The sequence below is a fragment of the Elephas maximus genome, chromosome 10 (assembly GCF_024166365.1).
Source record: "Elephas maximus indicus isolate mEleMax1 chromosome 10, mEleMax1 primary haplotype, whole genome shotgun sequence".
In the NCBI taxonomy this organism is placed as follows: domain Eukaryota; kingdom Metazoa; phylum Chordata; class Mammalia; order Proboscidea; family Elephantidae; genus Elephas; species Elephas maximus.
In genome coordinates this window covers 72429433-72451401 of record NC_064828.1, presented here as the reverse complement: position 1 = coordinate 72451401, position 21969 = coordinate 72429433, and the positions used below count along the sequence as shown (strand labels likewise).

The following is a 21969-nucleotide window of genomic DNA, read 5'->3' as shown; positions in this document are numbered from 1 at the left end:
CAGTGCAGCAAGAGCCAGGCCTAAGCTCGATCTGCTGCTGCGGGAGGGCAGTAGCTGAGACAGGTCATCCTAACAGAAGCTGGGGCAGGTAACACTTGGAAATCTAGGCAGACAGGCACCGGAGTGGATTCTTAATGAGAAGTAGCAAGTTCTCAGGCACTGAGCTGGGCTATAGGGCTTGGTTACAAGATGGGAGGGGAGACCAGGTAAAGAGGAGCTTGAATAATTTATAAAATGCTTGGTTGGCCCTCACAATTTCAGAGAGTTAAATTTACCCGCTGTTCAAAATATAAGTTAATTGCTTTGCATATTAAATGAGTAGAGTGAGTTTGGGGAGTATGCAATTGAAAGTAGTTCCCATGTAATCATCTCAACCTTTCCATTAGCAGCCAGGTGCTTAACCACTATGCCACCAGGGCTCCTCACGTAATGGGACTATTCTACTGACAGCAATTTCTAAGCCGTTTTGAATTATGATAGAAATAAACTGGACTTTGGGAAAGGTTAGGTCAATGTGGGAGAAGCTTTATGCTAGTGCTGACAGCTTTTTCCTACTCCTAGAGTAAATATATAATAGTTAATAACAGTATTTCCTATTTTTATAAATGATTAGCAAATGTGGGGAGAATTTTCACAATGTGATGAGAAATAATATTAAAACACAGGGTAGCTTTACCTTCCCTCTTCTTGGTTGCTCTGGTATATTTGAGCAGTTTGAGATGCGATATTCTGTTGTGATAATAGAGTTGGAGAAAGATTCGTCCCTTTGAGTTGCCGAAAAGTTATTTCTGCATGGATGCTCCGAGGATTATCTGTCACAGTCCCTGCATTCTTGTTTTTTTTGTCTGAAATTAGAAATTCAGACACTTAAAATTATGCAACAATGAGAAGCATTAAGTAATATAAATGTCTGGCTGTCCTTCAGCTAAATATATGCTATATATGTTCGCAAGACAAACGTAAAATTTTAAATAAAAATATGTATTGGAATATATTCTTAGCACTTCATACTGCATAAATTTCTCTGACCTAGTGAATACCTTTGATTCTTTCTAGATAACTTTTTTAAAAATACAAATATCCAGAGATTCAAGCCATAATAAATTGACAGATAAAATGACCACAATTTTGAAAATAAAAATTGAAGCAACATAGTCAGAAAATACAAAAGAAACTATAAGACTTTTCTGGGAAATCCTAAAAAAATAGTTGCACACGAATTTTGAAGAAAGATGCCTCAGAAGGAAGTTATGGAGAAGAATACAGAGTGGAACTATTGATGAATTACTGAAGATGACATTGTACTGTTAAGGAGACTAAAAAGAATTTAGCAAGTCCAATTTCCACCACTCGTCTGTCAGTCTGTTGTACAGTGGTGGCTTTAGTATTGGTGTGATGCTGGAAGCTATACCAACCGTATTTCAAATACCAGCAGGGTCAACCATGGTGGACAGGTGTCAGCAAAGTTTCCAGACTAAGACCAGGAAGAAGGACCTGGCTATCTGCTTCTGAAAAAACTGACCAGTGGAAGCTTTATGGATATCATTGAAACACTGATACAGTGTCAGAAGATGAGCCTCTCAGGTTGAAAGGCACTCAAAAGAGCTGACTCCTCAAAGTAGAGTTGATCTTAATGACGCGGATGGAGTAAAGCTTTTGGGACCTTCATTTGCTGTTGTGGCATGACTCAAAATGAGAAGAAACAGCTGCAAACATCCATGGAATGTATGAAGTACAAATCAAGGAAAATTGAAAGTTGTCAAAAATGAAATGAAACTCTTGAAGATCAATATCCTAAGCATTAGTGAGCTGAAATGGCCTGGTATTGGCCATTATGAATCACACAATCACATGGTCTACTTTGCTGGGAATGACAAATTGAAGAGAAACAGTGTTGCATTCATCATCAAAAAGAACATTTCAAGATCCATCCTAAAGTACAATGCTGTCAGTGATAAGATAATATCCATATGTCTACAACAAAGACCAGATAACATGACTATTATTCAAATTTATGCACCAACCACTAATGCCAAAGGTGAGGAAATTGAAGATTTTTACCAACTTCTGCAGTCTAAAATTGACAAACATGCAATCAAGATACATTGATAATTACCGGTGATTGGAATTCGAAAGTTGAAAACAAAGAAGAAGGATCAGTAGTTGGAAAATATGGCCTTGGTGATAGAAACGACATCAGAGTTTGCGTGGTAGAATTTTGCAGGACCAAAGACTTATTCATTGCAAATACCTTTTTCAACAACATAAACAGCAACTATACACCAGGACCTTGTCGGATGGAATACACAGGAATAAAGTTGACTACAGCTGTGGAAAGAGATAATGGAGAAGCTCAATATCATCAGTCAGAAAAAGGCTAGAAGCCAGCTGCAGAACAGACCATCAATTACTCATATACAAGTTCAAGTTGAAGAAAATTAAAACAAGTCCATGAGAGCCAAAGTATGATGTTGGGTATATCCCACCTGAATTTAGAGACTATCTCAAGAATAGATTTGATGCATTGAAAACTAGTGACCAAAGACCAGACCAGTTGTGGGATGACATCAAGATATCATACATGAAGAAAGGAAGAGGCCATTAAAAAGAAGAAAAGATCAAAACGGATGTCAGAGGAGACTCCAAAATTTGATCTTGAACGTAAAGTGAAAGGAAGAAACGATGAAGTAAAAGGGCTCAACAGAAGATTTCAAAGGGTGACCTGAGAAGACAAAGTAAAGCATTATATTGAAACGTGCAAAGACCTGGACTTAGAAAACCAAAAAGGAAGAACATGCTTGGCATTTCTGAAGCTGAAAGAACTGAAGAAAAAATGCAAGCCTCAAGTTGCAATACTGAAGGATTCTTTGGGCAAAATACTGAATAATGCAGGAAGCATCAAAAGAAGATGGAAAGAATACACAAAGTCACTGTACCAAAAGAATCTGTCATGTTCAACAATTTTAGGAAGTAGCATATAATCAAGAACCGATAGTACTGAAGGAAGAAGTCCAAGCTGCACTAAAGGTAATGGCAAAAAACAAGATTTCAGGAATTGATGGAATACCAGTTGCAAGCGCTCAGTTGTCTATGCCAAGAAATTTGGAAGAAAGCTATTTGGCCAACTGACTGGAAGATCCACATTTGTGCCCATTACAATGAAAACTGATCCAACAGAACGCTCAAATTATTTGAACAATATCATTAATACCACATGCAAGTAAAATTTTCCTGAAGATAATTCAAAAGCAGTTGCAGCAGTACATGACAGGGAGCTGCCAGTAATTCAAGCTGGATTCAGAAGAGGACGTAGAATGAGGGATATCATTGCTGGTGTCAGGTGGATTTTGGCCGAAAGCAGAGAATAGCAGAAAGATGTTTACCTGTGTTTTACTGACTATGCAAAGGCATTCAACTGTGTGGATCATAACAAATTATAACATTTCGAGGAATGGGAATTCCAGGACATTTAATTGTGTTCATTCAGAACCTGCACATAGACCAAGAGGCAGTAGTTTGAATAGAACAAAGAAACACTGTATGGTTTAAAATCAGGAAAGGTGTACATCAGGGTTATACACTTTCACCATGCTTATTCAATCTGTATGCTGAGGAAATAATCTGAGAAGGTGGACTGTATGAAGAAAAATGCAGCATCAGGACTGTAGAACTCACTGACAACCTGTGATATGCAGATGACACAACCTTGCTTGCTGAAAGTGAAGAGGTCTTAAAGCACTTGCTGATGACGATCAAAGACTACAGCCTTCAGTATGGATTACACCTCAACATAAAGAAAACAAAAATTCTCACAACTGGACCAATGAGCAACATCATGATTAGTGGAGAAAAGATTCAAGTTGTCAAGGATTTCATTTTACTGGGGTCCACAATCAACGCCCATGGAAGCAGCAATCAAGAAATTAAAGGACATACTGCATCACGCAAATCTGCTACAAAAAAACTTTTTCAAATGTTAAAAAGCAAAGATGTCACTTTGAGGACTAAGATGCGCCTGACTCAAGCCATAGTATTTTCAATAGCCTCGTGTGAAAAGTGGATAATGAATAAGGAAGAGCAAAGAAGAATTCATGCCTTTGAATTATGGTGTTGGCAAAGAATATTGAATATACCATGGAATGCCGGAAGGAACAAATCTGTCTTAGAAGTACAGCCAGAATGCTCCTTAGAAGTGAGAATGGCGAGACTTTGTCTCATGTACTCTGGACATGTTATTAGGAGGGAACAGTCCCTGGAGAATGACATCATGCTTGGTAAGTAGAGGGTCAGTGAACAGGAGGAAGATTCTCAACAAGGTGTACTGACGCGGTTCTCCAACAATGGGCTCAAACACGGCAACGACTGCGAACATGGTGCAGGACAGGGAAGTGTATCCTTCTGTGGTACACCGGGTCTGTATGAGTCAGAACCCACTGACAGTACCTAACAACAAAATAACAAGTCCAGTTTTGCTCAGAATTAAATCTACTGCACAAAAGCATAAAGATCCTTACTATGATAAAAGTTTGAATCCACAAAAATGTAGAAGTATGAAAAATAAGTTGAACAAACTAAAACATCTTAGCAGAGTAAATTATGCTGTGTTTCTTTTAACTAGGTTTCCTTTAAATCCTTAAACCACATAGAGCAATCTACTATTTTTACTAGGCTCCTAGACCATTTTGCAATTATTGTGATACTCAGATTTACTGTCTAACGGTGGTCTAACAGTGGACAAAGTGAGAAGTTAAAAGAAATGGAAGAGGTGGGCCCTCAGAAAAGGAGTAGCAGTGTTGCAGCTATCCCCATTTCTGCCAAGATGATAACCAGTGAAGATGTGGAATTTGGGAAAAGTCTTGTTTTAAGCTTGAACAAAAATGCATATGAAAATCCATTTTTGTGTCCTGTCCTTTTAATATATCTCCTCCTTTAAAGCTCTTTCCCTTGAATCTCTTGCCTACTATTAGCTTCATGAATATTTACTAGTGGTTTCAAGGAAAAAGTCTGACCTCCTCTTTGTATCCCAAGATTTTACTATTACCAATATTTTTTAACCTCTGACTTCTACTTTTAGCAGGACATACTGATGAACTGGTTTTAGTAGCAGTTTGCTCTGAAATACACAAAACCAAATAAAAGCTTTGGAAATAAGTCAGGAAATAATTGAGCAAGTATCACAGGGTTCAAATTGTGAGCAAATGTTTAGTTACAACATATCAGTAGTTGAACAGAACCCCAAAATACTATAGTCTCTTTGGAATCAGAATGACCACATAAAACTTGGATATGCGATTTTAGGAAATGTAAACTTAAAACATGCAATTTTAAGAAATAATAGAAATCAAAGAGATTTTTGTTTTGAAAGTTTTTTTTTTTTTTACATTCACTCTGAAACTCTTTGTCAAAATACCTTCAACTTCAGGAGTTAAAGTGAAGTCAGATCCCAAGAAATGGTTAAATTCACCAGGCAGAATTACATTGGTTATCTTTATGGGAGGAGCTTTCACTTGGCCCAAAGATCCACCATCCATCAGAGATTTGGTAACAGGAATGAACTATATAATAAAATAAAAGTTAAAAATGCCTCACCTCCAAAACTCAAACCAATAAGTTTCGTCCTTACCACAAGCATCAGCTGATAATCAATTTAAATTTTTTTTTAGTCAGGAGTTAAATGCTAGCCTACACATAGAGTTGGTACTAGGCAAAGCTGGAAAATAGAACCTCTGGGGTCCTTAACCTCCCTAGGAAACTTCTGTCCTTTCTTTTCAGATTGCGTTGTACTCGTTACTAGAATCCAGTGTTTGATGGCACCACCTTCTTTCCAAGTTAACAAGGGTAAGCGTGGAATTGAAAAAAATGAGAATTAAGATGTTTCTCCTTTTATAATGTTTCTTCTATTTTTATGACTAGGAGTTCCGATGGTAAAAGTTATATCTTGTATATTTTTGTATTCCTAACACTACCTCATTAGGTGCTGTGCAGTTAACTAACTGTTCAAAACAAACAATAAAATGGGGACTAAGAAAAACATTTAACAGTCACGTTTAATGAATGTGCTAACTCTCCAAACAGTATTTAAATCTTAAGCTAGGCAAGGATTAAAAGGCTTTCAAAAGAATTCCAGGAATTAGCAAATGGAGGAGAGAAAGATTTTAGGTCTCATTCATTCTCATAGCGACCCTATAGGACAGAGTAGAACTGCCCCAGAGAGTTTCCAACGAGCGCCTGGCAGATTTGAAACCGCCGACCTTTTGGTTAGCAGCCATAGCACTTAACGACTACGCCACCGTAGGTATGGCACTAAATTTCCCTAGAAATTTATGCCTGCTCTGCCTTCATTAAGACTGGCCTTGCCCTTGCTTATATTTTTGAAAATATAAATTCAAAACATATGATCGAGCTCATTCAGACATATAGGTTTTGCCATTTGTGTAAAACTGTCATTTTCCTTATACCTCATTAAGTGTTACCAAGAATGCAGCTTTGTTCTGAGTTCTAAGATCACCAGCATTTTACGAAAACTCATCAGTACCAAATTTCCTAATTCCTTTGGCAGTGTCTTCTCATCATGAACCTAGAATGCTGTCAAATTTTCTTCTGAAACTAAAGCACCAGAATGTTTTGGTTTAAAAGAAAACTTTAGATTTCATTTAGTCTTTATCTTCTGTTAAAAAAGAAAGGACAACAGCAACTGAAACGAAGAAAAACACTAGATTAAACTGATAAAATTGAAAAGTTTTCTGTTTGTTTGCTGAACAGCTAGAAGTAATGGCTCGCTTTTGTTCTAGACATGAAATTAAAAATTATTATTGAATCTTAAAATAGAGTTTTCCAAAATAAAGACTTAAAATACTCCCTTTATTTTACTAACCATGTATAACCCCTCCCCTCGCCCACAAAAAAACCAAACCCATTGCCATTGAGTCAATTCTGACCCATAGTGACCCTAGAGGACAGAAAAGAGCTGCCCCATAGGGTTTCCAGGGAACGATTCATGGATTTGAACTGGTGACCTTTTTGGTTAGTATCATTTAACCACTGCACCACCAGGGCTCCAACCATGTATAGATGAATCAAAAATATAAATTTTAAATAAAATATTTCCATATAGACTAAGTGGAAACATGGTTAAATTCTTACACATGACACTGATTCCTTTACCTAAACTAAAGAATCTTTATTAACACTGTACTCTGTAGCCACTTTGACCTATAACAGAAGCCCTCTGGTTAATCAAGATAAGTCAAGGTTAACAAAAAAAGTGAGGGTTAAGCAAAAAGTCAGGGAATCATTAAAATTTTATATATAATTCATATTCATCTTTATTTTTATTTAAAACATACAAAAGTGCAGGTATTCACCAATCTTTTGATGAAGGGCCAAGGCTTTTTCTCTAAGTAAGGATCCCTTGATTGGTATTTTATCTGAGTTTTCTTTTTCTTTGATAAATCATGCCCTTAAGAGGTTTTGCCTCCAATTTCTAATTTTGGTTTCTTTAAAGCAGCAAGAATTTAAAGATGTGCAGGAAATTTGAACATAAGAATCAAATTTTTTTTTTTTACAATTTTCCCACTATTTTGTCTGAGTTTTAATATATTTTTCCCCATATTTTACAGGTTTTTTTTTCTCCCATACCTTATTTGACAGCGTGTGTGCGTGTGTGTGTGTGTGTGTGTGATCTTCATCCAGACCTTCCAAAATATCTTACCTGGTTTTTACAGAAACATAGATCAATAAATTTTGCACTTATGATTTATATTTTCATTTAAAATAACAAGAACTGGCGTTATAACAGGTTTTTGAAAAATCACAGCCACCTCTTGATAAGTATATGAATCTACTGTTGAAGGCAGAGTGGACTAGGGAAGAGCCTACTCCGGTCACCTGTGAGTATTAAGAATTCAGTGCTCTCGGGATCAGCTAGCTTGTTTTACAGGGGGAATGGAGAATGCCAGTTAGTGAGGCCGTAAGTGAAAGACATCAGGACAGCATCTACGGTAGGCTTCTCACTTACCTCTTAAACATAACTTTTAAAAAGTAAACTTTGTTCACTGACTCCAATGTCCTTGCTCTCTGGCTTAGGCTTACAACAGAGGTTCACTTACACTTTCACCGCCCCACCCTAGGTCAGGTCTTCATAACATCTCTCCTCAATTATTATTATTTTAATTCTTTAAAATTTTTATTGTGCTTTAAGTGAAAGTTTACAAATCAAGTCAGTCTCTCCCACAAAAATTTATATACATCTTGCTATATACTCCTAGTTGCTCTCCCCCTAATGAGACAGCATACTCCTCTCCACTCTGTTTCTGTGTCCATTCAGCCAGCTTCTATCCCTCTGCCTTCTCATCTCCCCTCCAGACAGAAGCTGCTCACATAGTCTCATGTGTCTACTTGAGCCAAGAAGCTCACTCCTCACCAGGATCATTTTCTATCTTATCCAGTCCAATCCCTGTCTGAAGAGTTGTCTTTGGGAATGGTTCCTGTCTTGGGCTAACAGAAGGACTAGGGACCAAGACCTCCGGGGTCCTTCTAGTCTCAGTCAGACCATTAAGTCTGGCCTTCTTACAAGAATTTGAGGTCTGCATCTCACTGTTCTCCTGCTCCTTCAGGAGTTCTCTGTTGTGTTCCCTGTCAGGGCAGTCATCAGTTGTAGCCGGGCACGATCTAGTTCTTCTGGTCTCAGGCTGATGTAGTCTTTGATTTATGTGGCCCTTTCTGTCTCCTGGAAACCCTGGCGGCATAGTGGTTAAGTGCTACAGCTGCTAACCAAGAGGTCAGCAGTTCAAATCCGCCAGATGCTCCTTGGAAACTCTATGGGGCAGTTCTATGCTGTTCTATAGGGTCGCTATGAGTCGGAATCGACTCGACGGTAGTGGGTTTGGTTTTTGGTTTGGTTTCTGTCTCTTGGGCTCATAATTACCTTGTGTCTTTGGTGTTCTTCATTCTCCTTTGCTCCAGGTGGGCTGAGACCAATTGAGACCAATTGATGCATCTTAGATGGCCACTTGCTAGCATTTAAGATCCCAGATGCCACTCTCCAAAGTGGGATGCAGAATGTCTTCTTAATAGATTTTATTATGCCAATCAACCTAGATGTCCCCTGAAACCATGGTCTCCAAACTCCCGCCTCTGCTATGCTGGCCTTCGAAGCATTTGGTTTATTCAGGAAACTTCTTTGCTTTTGGCTTAGTCCAGTTGTGCTGACCTCTCCTGTATTGTGTGTTGTCTTTCCCTTCACCTAAAATAGTTCTTGACTACTATCTAATTAGTGAATACCCCACCCCTCCCTCCCTTCCTCAATTATTCTTGAAGTTTCTTAACTGGTTTCCTGCCTCCAGTTTCTCCTTCCTCAAACTCTGCAAAGGTACAGCTCTAATAATGTCACTTCTCTGTTCAAAAACCATAGGTGACAGCATTTCCTAATAATACGTTTTTATGATTTCTTCTCTCTAATCTCTTTCTTTCTGTGGCCATACACCTTTCTTAAGGTGTATGGGCAAAAGGCTCAATTATTCTGCCAGTATACAAGAGGGGCACTTCTTCCTTGTTGGGTGAACTATACAGGCCAGAGAGTTGAGGTCAGAATTCCTTCCTTACCTTCCTATCTGCCTAAATGGGAACAGTTTTATTGTTAGTTTCTGTTTATATAAGTGATATTTTATAGCTTCTTATCTTTTAGCATCATCTGAGATATTGAGGAAGATGCACAAATGTATTAAATAATTTGCCTTATGTTAAAGTCCATTATTAGAAAAAGGAACTTTCCTGGCATGTGTGTGTGTTTGTGTATGTGTGTACGCTCTCTTCACCAGATCAAGCTTTCTTTGATAATTATCCCAAAATAAATATTAATATAATATACAGAAATGTCATAGCCAAGATTTAAACATTTAAGTCAAAATTCACATACTAATAATTTATATATTTCAAAAGGAAAAAATTAAATAATATAATTGTTACCGAATTTCTCTTTGCCTGTAGTTCAGAGAAGTGAAATTCAGCTTTTGCTCTATCATCTGAATTCACAGGCGTTCCATCTAACATCTGTAAGTTTGGCAGTCGAAATATGAGCAAGTGGCGGTGTAGCACTTTTCTACAAATCTGAATAATGTTAAAAATAACATTCCTTAAAAAAAAAAAAAACCTTTTATTTCAAAGATTAACATTGACAGAGCAGGAAATTTAGCACAGGCAGCAAGGAGAACAGCTTGTCAACATTATTGCCCCATTGTTGTCAAGTAGATTCCGACTCATAGCGACCCTAAAGGACAGAGTGGAACTGCCCCATAGAGTCTCCTACGAGTGCCTGGTGGATTTGAACTGTGACCTTTTGGTTAGCAGGCGTAGCTCTTAAGTCAACAGTATTAAAATGCTACAAATATTAGCTCTCTTTTTGAAACATATTTCGATCTCAGTTCCCTGTCATGCTAAATGAGGATAAGAACTTTTTTATTTCTTTTTTTTTTTTTTTTTTTTTATTAAGGCTACCCATTTGGAAGTGTAGTCTCTTTCTGGAGTATATGGTATTGTTCATTAACTACAGGCAATACCCAACTCATGAACAGGATTATATTACAAAAGTTCACTTATAAGTAATTGATTTGAAATAAATAATATTTTCCCACAGGCACTATCCAGTTTAGTTCAATACCTATCTTTGACCATATTATCCATCAATTCGTAGCATCAGTCTACCCTAAAGATATTTGCACATGCACATAGGAAGGTATGCAGAAAAGAGTCAACATAATAGGCCTGAGGCTATTATCTTTGGAAAGTTCTGTTTGCAAGGTTGGCTTTTGACTAGTGTCTGGGTACTTGGATTCTGGGAGTGTTCCCACCATTCCTTAACTCATAAGGGTGGCTCACTGTGCTTAGAGAATATACCCAACACTATGCTTAACACCTTCATTCCTCCTAGGAGTCTGCAATTTAAGTACATAATAGACAAAGAATGCCTAAGCGATCGGCCCCCAATAAAATCCTGGAACACTGAGTTTCTAATGAGCTACCCTGGGCAAAAACATCGTACACATGTTGCTACGTTTTTGTTGCTGGGAGAAGCTGGTGCTCTGTGTGACCCTTCATGGAAGAGAAAGGGCATAATGAAGCCTGCTCATGGATTCCTCCAGACTCTTTTCCTCTTGAAAAAGTCCCTGGGTGGCACAATTGATTAAGTGCTCCATTACTAACCTAAAGGTTGGTGGTTCAAACCCACTCAGAGGCAACTCAGAAGAAAGGCCTGGCAATCTGTTTCTGCAAGGTCATAGCCTTTAAAACTCTATGGAGCAGTCCTGCTCTGCACATGGGGTCACCACAGGTATCCTTACTACATCACTACAATAAATCTTAGCTACATAACTACAACGCTACACTGAGTCCCATGAGTCCTTCCAGCAAATCTCTGACTGTGGGATGATCTTGGGGACTCCCAACACAAAAGGTATGCACAAGAATGTTTATTGCTACATTGTTTGTAATAGCAAAAGAGAGAGAGAGAGAAAAAAAAGAAGAAACAAATCAAAGCCTGTCAAAAGGGAATGAATAAACATTTTAAGAGAATGTGATAGATACATATACACTGAGAAAGAGCTTTAAGACACATAAAAACCAAAAACCAAACCTGTTGCCGCTGAGTCGATTCCAACACAGAGCAGCTTTGGTCACATAATTGATTAAAAAAAAAAAAAAAAAAGACTGTATTCAGGGCCACGAAGAAAGTTCCATAAATACCAAAGAATATATAGATAGACTGTCTCCTCTGACTAAAGCATAACAACGTTAGAAATCAATGACAAAGCGGTAACTAAAAATACCTCATGAGTTTGAAATTAAACATTCATACACAACTCAACAATTCATAGATTAAAGAAGAAATCCTTTGGAAAGTAGAAGATTCTAAGAAATAAAGAACAGTAAAAACACTCACCAAAAGTTTTAGGGTGCTGCTAAAGCAGTCCTTTGAAACCTAGTGCAGAGTGGAAGCAGAGTGACTTAACCGTCGGATCTGGGGAAGATTACACTGGGCATGGTTGGCCCTTCCCTTTCCTCTTTGGAAGGAGCTTATTACTGGAAGAATGCATTCTGCTCCTTCAGAAGAAAGTCTCCTCCCATGAAGAAAGGCCCCAATCTAGTACTTCCTGTTACTGGGTGATTATGATGGTCGTTTCTGGGTTCAGTTAGCAGGCCCATTTGGCTTTCACCTCTCCATCTGCCACTGTCTTATTTCTCAATTTATCCAGATATTAGGTTAACAAGAATGCTATTTATCGAATTCCTTAAACAACTCCAACATGAAAGGTGGCAAATTTCTCAAAAAATTAATTTATAAATTCAATGCAATTCCAATTAAAATATCAACAAAATTCTCATGTAACTTGAGAAGCTATTCCTAAAACTCATAAGAAGTGTAAAGAGCCAAGAAGAGACAAGACAGTGAAGAAAGAGAAGTAGAAAAAGAAAGATGAGGAGAAGGAGGAGAGGGAAGAGGAGAAGAAGAATAAGAGGAGTTACTCTACAGGGAGGAACTCTAGTGGTACAGTGGTTAAGTGCTCGGTTGCTAACTGAAAGGTCAGTGGTTCAAACCTACCAGCCACTCCGTTGGAGAAAGCTGTGGCAGTCTGCTTCTGTAAAGATTTATAGCCTTGGAAGCCCTATGCGGCAGTTCTACTCTGTCCTACAGAGTCACTATGAGTCGGAATTGACGCCACAGCAAGAAATTTTACTCTACCAGACATCCAGACTTAATAGAAAACACTGGTAATTAACACAGTGAAAGAGGACTTGGAGAATTTATCGATGAAGATCAAAGACTACAGCCTTCAGTATGGATTACACCTCAACATAAAGAAAACAAAAATCCTCACAATTGGATCAATAAGCAACATCATGATAAACAGAGAAAATACTGAAGTTGTCAAGGATTTTATTTTACTTGGATTCACAATCAATGCCCATGGAAGCAGCAGTCAAGAAATAAAACAAAATATTGCATTGGGCAAATCTGCTGCAAAAGACCTCTTTAAAGTGTTCACTTTGAGGACTAAGGTGTGCTTGACTCAATCCACGGTATTTTCAATCACCTCATATGCATGTGAAAGCTGGACAATGAATAAGAAGGACCAAAGAAGAATTGATGCCTTTGAATTATGATGTTGGCAAAGAATATTGAATATATCATAGGCTTCAAGAAGAATGAACAAGTCTGTCTTGGAAGAAATACAGCCAGAATGCTCCCTGAAAGCAAGGATTGCAAAACTTTGCCTCATGTACTTTGGACATACTATCAGGAGGGACCAGGCCCTGGAGAAGGACATCATGCTTGGAAAGGTAGAGCGTCAGTGAAAAAGCGGAAGACCCTCGATGAGATGGATTGACACAGTGATTACAACAATGGGCTCAAACATTACAATGATTGTGAGGATGGCGCAGGACTGGGCAATCTGTCATTCTGTTGGACATAGGGTCACCGTGAGTCGGAACCAACTCAACAGCACATAATAATAATACTGGTGCAGGGATAAACAAATAGACCAATGAATACAGTATGGAAAAATGATCTATTGCCGTCTAGTTGATTCCAACTCAAAGCAACCCTACAGGACAAAGTAGAACTGCCCCATAGAGTTTCCAAGGAGTGTCTGGTGGATTCGAAGTGCTGACATTTTGGTTTACAACCGAGCTCTTAACTACTGAACCACCATGGCTCCTGGATACAGTATATATATAAAACCAAACCTGTTGCCATTGTGTCGATTCCAATTCATAGCAACCCAACAGGACAGAGTAGAACTACCCCCTAGAGTTTCCAAGGAATGGCTGGTGGATTTGAACTGCCAACCTTTTAATTATCAGCTAAGCTCTAATCAGTGCACCACCAGGGCTCTGAATACTGTACAGGACCCTGAAATAGACCCTATTATATATGACAGTGGCAGTATTGTAATCAGTTGGAAGACACTAAATTATACTGGTTTAACTGGTTATGCATATGGATATGCATTAAATTCCTTTCTCATACCATATAAAAATAAATTATATACAACTATCAATACATTGACTAATAGAAAGGTAACATACTCACTGGATTACCATAAACGGTAAGCTCTCTGAGAGAAGAGATGACATCAAGTTTTTCCAGTTCTGCCATATCCTATTGAAAAGATAATCAATAAATTATTATTTGCTTAGTTTCAACATCTTCCAATCTAGATAATCTGAAGTAATTATATGTAACTTCTGGGTTGCGTCTAGCTCACACTTGAATCCTCTGAAGTGAGCTTGTGTGACAACCTTCTGCACTGTTGATTAAAGACAGACCTGTGTGCTGTAGATTCCAAATACGTGATTGACAAAGATGACATTCTAACATGGAAATGGGCTACATAGCAGTCTCTTACAAGAAAGGACCAAATTTTTCTCAGAATAACTATGATCTGTTGTAGGACTCAGATTATGTTCAGTTAATCTCCCAAAGTACTGACCCAGAAGTGTGTAAAACTTAAATCCAGCCTAAACAATTTCAAAGGTACACATCAAATACAATCTTAGCCATAAAGGAGCATGTGATTTGGAGTAGACTGCATCACGATACACTTGCTGGGAGCACGTTAGCTGAAAAACAACTGTAAATAGCTGAATTATGTGCCTTCCCTATGGGATGTGGTTATTATCGTTCATTTAAAATCAGTCAAAGTCTGCAAATACATTTTAGTTTCTGCAAAATTATTTCTAAAATGCTACTTCTGACAAAAAAATTAGCCAACAAGTTTAGCTAAGGTTATTCCTAATAAAACCAAGTTATCTGGGAAGGAAGGACCTGAGAAGCCCCTGGAATATCACAGACTCTATGTATCCTTGAAATTACTGGTAAAACTTGATACTCAGTGAGATCTCTAATTTGTGTAAGTCTTATTTGACAATCCTTTGTTAGCTCAGTTGCCATCACAGGAAAGATTTCTCATAAGATAATAATTTTCCTCATTTAGATTTCTTCTGGATAGAGCTTTGGAAGAATCATTGCCAGTTCTGGCAGGTTTTTCTCAGAGGAGGATTGTTTGAACCCGGATAAATTAGTTGTATACCATTTTTCTCTGTATGTACATTCCTTAGTTGCCATGCAGAAAAGGGCACTGCCCATGATTTCCTTCCATCTTTAGACAGGATTTTTATATCACCCCAGAAAAGGCTTTCTGAAATACAGCCACAAACAAATATTTATCGATTACCTACTGTGTTTCAGGCACTAAAGATACAAATGTGGACAGGACAGACTTGGTCCCTGCCCTTGGCGAGCAATCCACAGCTCAGTCTGTCTTCCAGGTTATCTTAGAGGTAAGGGCAGATGTAGTAAAAGTGGTAAAAGGAGGGCTAACAGACCATCACTAAAACTCTGAAAGAATATAAGATTATGTCTGTAATTCTCTTATCTGAATATTCTCTCAGGAGAGAGTTTGGACTGGTTCAGTTGTGCTCTGAGCAGGTAAAATTAGAGCAAGATTCTATCCATGGAGTCCCTGAATGGGGAAACATTGAATATTAAAGCCAAGTCAAAGTCCATTATCAGGTGTTGATTCAAATGTCAGGTAGATCAAGCACTATGCCAAGTCTAAAGTCTGGAATTGAGATGCAGAAACAGCTTTCACCAAGAGCAGTCAGGAATTGGTGAGATTTCTCAAAGAGCACTGCTGAGAAGAGCCTTAGAACATTTAGAACTCACCTTTATTAGTGCGCGGGTTACGTATGAGTTGGTCAGGTTTGTAAGTCTAGAAGTAGGGTAGACATCTCTGTATCACAGAGTATTTATATTCCCTAAAACTTACAGGTTATATAAATGATAAATAACACACTAGCAAAATTTTCATTGGTGTGTTTAGAAGCTTTCTGTTCAGAGCTCAGAGTAATTAAGGCGTGTAAATCTCATAACAAGAAAACAAAATAATGTTACCTGGATTTTATTATATCCTAGGAAGAGTTTCTCTAGTTTTACCAAAGGCTGTAATTTGCTCAGCTCTCGAAGTCTGTTTTCCTCCAGGTGTAGCGCCATCAGAGAGCTTGGCTTAGCAAAGGCACTGTCATTAAATGCTCTGATGCGGTTATGGTCCACTACCAGTTCCTGAAGGACTACTAAATTGTCAAGCCCTTCAACTTGACTGATTTCATTCCCTGAAAAAAGATAATCATGATATGTCAAGTAAGCTCAAGCTTCCTGAATTAAATTTTATCTTCATTTAAATATTTTTAATCAAATGATTATTTTTAAGCAATGAAAAAACACATGCTGTATTTCTATGTAAATAATGCATGCCATCTACATTTTCCAACCGTGCCCTCCTCTGAGTGGGATTCTCATAAGCTTTGCTAATTTTTTTTGCATGTTGCTATACAAAATTAGCATAGCATGTTTACTAAAATACCCTGCAGGGAGGTTGGGGAGAGGGCGAGGCTGGCAAACAAACGTAGAAGGTGCATGTTATTTGCTTAAAAATACAATATTTCCAAGGACAAATGGAACTGTAACTTATAGGAAAGTAGTAGCAACATCAATTAATATTTGGTAAAACTTCTCATCTGTGTATGAAAGATCAGGATGTGAGATACACAACGTACTGAATTGATCCACTCTCTCTTTTCAGTGATTAAGTGCCAAAATAGTTGATATTGACAAAAGAAGATCTATAAAAGTCCTGCAAAAGATTTGTTTCCTGGGTATATCTGATTATTCTAAAAGGTGTAGAACTTATTTCATAAAATAAGGTAATTTGTTGGGTTGTTAAGTTGGAAGAATTTCTATTAATCATGGTGCTCTTTCTTCAACATAATTTTGCACTGGAATCATGTTAAACAAATGAGACTTCATATTATTCTTTAAAGACCTACTGCCTTATTTTATAATGTATGATTTCTCTTCACTACATTAATCAGTAGTTTCATAAATACTAATGACAATTTATATGAGGATACTTGAGTTTACAAATGCTATGAGAATCTCAAAATAAGACAGAAAAAAAAAAAAAAAAACCCAGTGCTGTCCAGTCGATTCCGACTCATAGCGACCTTATAGGACAGAGTAGAACTGCCCCATAGAGTTTCCAAGGAGCGCCTGGTGGATTCAAACTGCCAAATAAGACAGAGAAAATATTATTATCTCTTTTTGATGACCATAAAATTGAGTGGCAGAGAAGTGAAATTACTGGATCAAAGACATAAAAGTGGCAACACCAGGCCTATCTTAAATCTCTTCCATTTTAATTTCAGTGCTCTTTCTACTGTGCCATACTGCATTTCCTTCCATATTCATCCTCCTATGTGACATGTGATCTCACAATCTTGGAATTTTCCTCCTTGAAATTTAACACAGTTCATCAAATTTAAGACACCAACAATTGTGAGATGGGCTAATAGTTCATGTATACTAAGAAAGAAAAGAAAACCCTGCTGGGTAAACCATACATGCCATCAATTAAGACACCAGATTTTAGACACATTAAAGTATGAAAAGTGGGTATCTCAGAACTAATGAAATAAGGTAAATCTGCCACATTCTTTTGCTCTATCCTTATAGGAAAATTGATAACAGCTTAAGACAATCTTCAATAAAATTGGCCACGTAACTAAATCACAGACTTTGAAACCAGTATCAGTGCCTTAGAAGTTTATTAAAGTCAGATTGAGAAAAATGACTCAGTTGTGCTAATATATTACTTTCATGAAACTATGCATTCTGAATGCTACTTTTAACAATTAAAGATAGGTAATTTTTTTTTTTTTTAGGCATAGTGGTATAGAAGCCATATGGGTTTTAGCTTCAAGTGCTGAATAGTGTGTACAGTAGCATATTTTTGGTCATTATTCATTTTAGAACGTCAACTATACACATTTAAGAAAGAAACACAACCTTGCTTGCTGAAAGTGAAGAGGACTCAAAGAACGTACTGATGAAGATCAAAGACCACAGCCTTCGGTATGGATTATACCTCACAACTAGACCAATAAGCAACATCATGATAAATGGAGAAAAGAGTAAAGTTGTCAAGGATTTCGTTTTACTTGGATCCACAATCAATACCCATGGAAACAGCAGTCAAGAAATCAAATGATGTATTACATTGGGCAAATCTGCTGCAAAAGACCTCTTCAAAGTGTCGAAAAGCAAAGATGTCACTTTGAGGACTAAGGTATGCTGGATCCAAGTCATGGTATTTTCAATCACCTTATATGCATGTGGAAGCTGGACAATGAATAAGAAGACAGATGAAGAATTGGTGCCTTTGAATTATGGTGTTGGCAAAAAATACTGAATATACCGTGGACTGCCAGAAGAACAAACAAGTCTGTCTTGGAAGAAGTATAGCCCAAATGCTCCTTAGAAGGATTGCAAGACTTCATCTCACATACTTTGGACATGTTATCAGGAGGGACCAGTCCCCTGGAGAAGAACATCACGCTTGGTAAAGTTGAGGGTCAGTGAAAAAGAGGAAGACCCTCAGTGAGATGGACTGACACAGTGGCTGGAACAATGGGCTCAAACACAGCAACGACTGTGAGGATGGCATAGGACCAGGCAATGTTTTGTTCTGTTGGACATAGGGTCGCTGTGAGCCAGAATTCACTCCACGACATATAACCACAGCAACAATAACAAGAAAGAAACCCCAAAACAACTAAGCTGAATGTGACTTTAGGGCTATTACATTTCTATAACTAAAGCATTTATCATTGTTTGAAAACCTCCCACTTATTTAAGTAAATTTTTAGATAACTGTGACTTTTAATCCTAAGCATTCTCACTTAACCTCCTGTATTCCTGCTCCACCTTCACCAGACTCCATCTTCCTCACCCTCCATCAAATTTAACACAATAGCTGAAATGTAGGTCTATAAGTTCCTTCATAAGGAGCTCTGGTGGCTCAGTGGTTAAGCACTCAGCTGCTAACCCAAAGGTTAGCAGTTCAAATTCACCAGCCACTCCAGGGGGAAAGACATGGCAGTCTACGTCTGTAAAGATTATAGCCTTGGAAACCCTGAAACTTGCTTTTGAATGTAGAGTAGCTAAAGTGAATGGAGGAAATGATGGCATAAAAGAGCTGAACCCAAGATTTCAAGGGGTGGCTTGAGAAGACAAAGTAAACTATTATGTTGAAATGTGTAAAAGACCTGGAGTTAGAAAACCAAAAGGGAAGAACATGCTTGGCGTTTCTCAAGCTGAAAGAGCTGAAGAAAAAATTCAAGCCTCGAGTTGCAATAGTGAAGGTTCTATGGGCAAAAAATTGAACAATGTAGGAAGCATCAAAAGAAGATGGAAGGAATATACAGAGTCACTACCAAAAAGAATTGGCTGATATTCAACCATTTCAGGATACAGCATATGATCAAGAACTGAAGGAAGGAGTCCAAGCTGCACTGAAGGCACTGGAGAAAAACAAGGCTCCAGGAATTAATAGAATACCAACCGAGATGTTTCAACAAACAGATGCAATAGTGTAAGCACTCCCTCATCCATGCCAAGAAATTTGGAAGACAGCTACCTGGTCAACCAACTGGAAGAGATCCGTACTTGTGCACTTTCCAAAGAAAGGTGATACAACAGAACGTGGGAATTATTGAACAGTATCATTAATACTGGCAGTCCCCGGGTTACAAACAAGGGCATTTCCAAGTCTGTCTTTAAGTCGAATTTGTACATAAGTCAGAACAGTTAGGTATGGTTTGTATCTAATGCCAGCTAGTCAATTGGTATTTTGTCAATTCCTGGAGCCTTATTTTTCACCAGAAACTTTGGTGGTGTACTGGTAAGAGCTATGGCTGCTAACCAAAAGGTTGGCAGTTCAAATCCACCAGGCGCTCCTTGGAAACCCTACAGGGCAGTTCTACTTTGTCCTTTAGGGTCACCATAAGTCAGAATCAACTGAAGGGCAATGGGTTTTGCTTGGGTTGTTTTTCACCAATGTGAAAAACAAGTAGCTAAAGCGAATGGAAGAAATGATGAAGTAAAAGAACTGAACAGAAGATTTTAAAGGGTGGCTCAAGAAACAAAGTAATAGCTAAAGTGAAAAGCAGTTAAAGCTAATGGAAGAAATAATGAAGTAAAACAGCTGAACAAAAGATTTCAAAGGACACCTAACAAAGACAACGACAATCTCCCTCATGGACCTTGATATCACCTCATCTTTCATGGCCTACACTTCTGTATTTCCCAAATGCCACATAAGGTTGCTGTGACCATTAAATGTGAAAATGTACACAAACACCTTGCTCAATGACTAGTTTGGTCGGCACTCAATAACTGATAGCCATTACAGTAAACAACCTTACTTCCTGCCTAAGGCTGCCCCACTCTGATTTGCCACTCTAGTCATGACAACAGACACAGTCCCTCTTTACATTATTAGATGAAAACAGACCTTCCACAGTTAGGTTATTTGTTCTTTCTTAGGTCAATAAATCTTTTAAAAGATCTATCATTGCTATGCTCATTTTCTTGTTCTTTTAAGGCTAAGTATCCATGCCCTTGACCCAATTCACAAGTACCTTTGACAGGCAAAAAGAGACATTAAAAATGAAAAAAAAAAACATGGTTTAGAAAAGCTGATCTCTCGTAACAATTTTGGGTTCAAGAAATACTTGTCAACTACTGTTTACTTTTTTGTTGTTTTTTTAGTTGGCCAAGATACAAAAGGAGCCCTGGGGGTACAGTGGTTAAGAGCTACGGCAGCTTACCAAAAGGTCGGCAGTTTGAATCCACCAGCTGCTCCTTGGAAACCTATAGGGCAGATCTACTCTGTCCTATTGGGTCATTATGAGTCAGAATCAAGGTGACAGCAATGGGTTTGGTTTTTTTGGTTTGGATGATATGAAAAGTAAATTATGATGTAATACTGCAGACAGTCCTAGAATGGTATATTTCCCTTCAAAAGCAGTTTTAAAAAATATGTGAATAACCCAAGAAAAACTCATTTCTTGATTACTAAAATATTTTTGCCAATGAATCTGTTTGAAGTGAATGTTGATGCTTTTACATCTGTTTATAATGAGGATAATAAGCAAATCAGTCTTTAATAATAAAGATTTATACAGTAACAGTATTGCTACTCACCCTGTAGAAACAGGAACTTTAAATTTCTTAGTCTGTTAAGCTGTAGCTGAATTAAATTACAAATTCCATTGTAGCCCAAATGAAGAACTTCTAAACTGTGCATTATTGGAGGCAAATCTTCACTGACCACTGTTTCTCTGAAATGCATAGGTAAGTCTGAGACCATAAACTTAATTTCAAACCAGCTGTATCATAAAAAGACATTCTGGTATATACCTATTATAAGTTGAAGTTAAGAAAAAAAAAAAAATGAATTTACTAATAAATCAGAATTAACTACATAGTATATAGCTTCTTTGTATTCCACATAATAATCTTTTTTATTCTTTTAAAAATATTTGTATATGGTAAAAAAATAAGGAAACACAGAAGGAGTTAAAATGAAAAGCAATACTACCATAAAAAAAAAGCCAGGCAAAAAAAATAAAATGCATCCAGATTGGAAAAGAATAAGTGAAACTGTTTTTATTTGAAGATGACATGATCCTGTATTTAGAAAATCTTAAGGAATCTACCAAAAAACTACCTGAATAAATGAGTTCAGCAAGGTCACAGGGTAAAAGATTACAAAAGCCAGTTGCATTTCTATATGCTGACAACAGAAATTCTGAAAATTAAATTAAGGAAACACTTTTATTCATTATAATATCAAAAAGGTAAAATACTTCAGAATAAGTTTAACAAAAAATGTGTAAGATTTGTACACTGAAAACTATAAAACATTGCTGAGAGAAATTAAAGATCTAAATAAATTGGGAAATATTTACGGTTTATGAATTAGAAGGGTCATTAGTATTAAGATGGCAATTCTCTCCAAATTGATCAATAGAGTCAATGCAATCACTATTAAAAACCCAACAGACTTTTTT

At 37.5% G+C, this 21969-nt stretch overlaps 1 protein-coding gene across 1 annotated transcript in view; it reads right to left on the bottom strand.

The window, feature by feature from the left end:
* Nucleotides 1-21969, bottom strand: part of LRRC9 (leucine rich repeat containing 9) — a 137847-nt gene that overhangs the window by 330 nt on the left and 115548 nt on the right. Inside the window, exons 27-32 of the mRNA XM_049897440.1 lie at nt 21101-21237; nt 15953-16170; nt 14090-14158; nt 9967-10107; nt 5411-5555; nt 677-845 (exon numbers count right to left, since the gene is read on the bottom strand). Of these exons, the coding sequence (XP_049753397.1) occupies nt 677-845; nt 5411-5555; nt 9967-10107; nt 14090-14158; nt 15953-16170; nt 21101-21237 (879 nt within the window). The remainder of the gene's footprint in view (nt 1-676; nt 846-5410; nt 5556-9966; nt 10108-14089; nt 14159-15952; nt 16171-21100; nt 21238-21969) is intronic.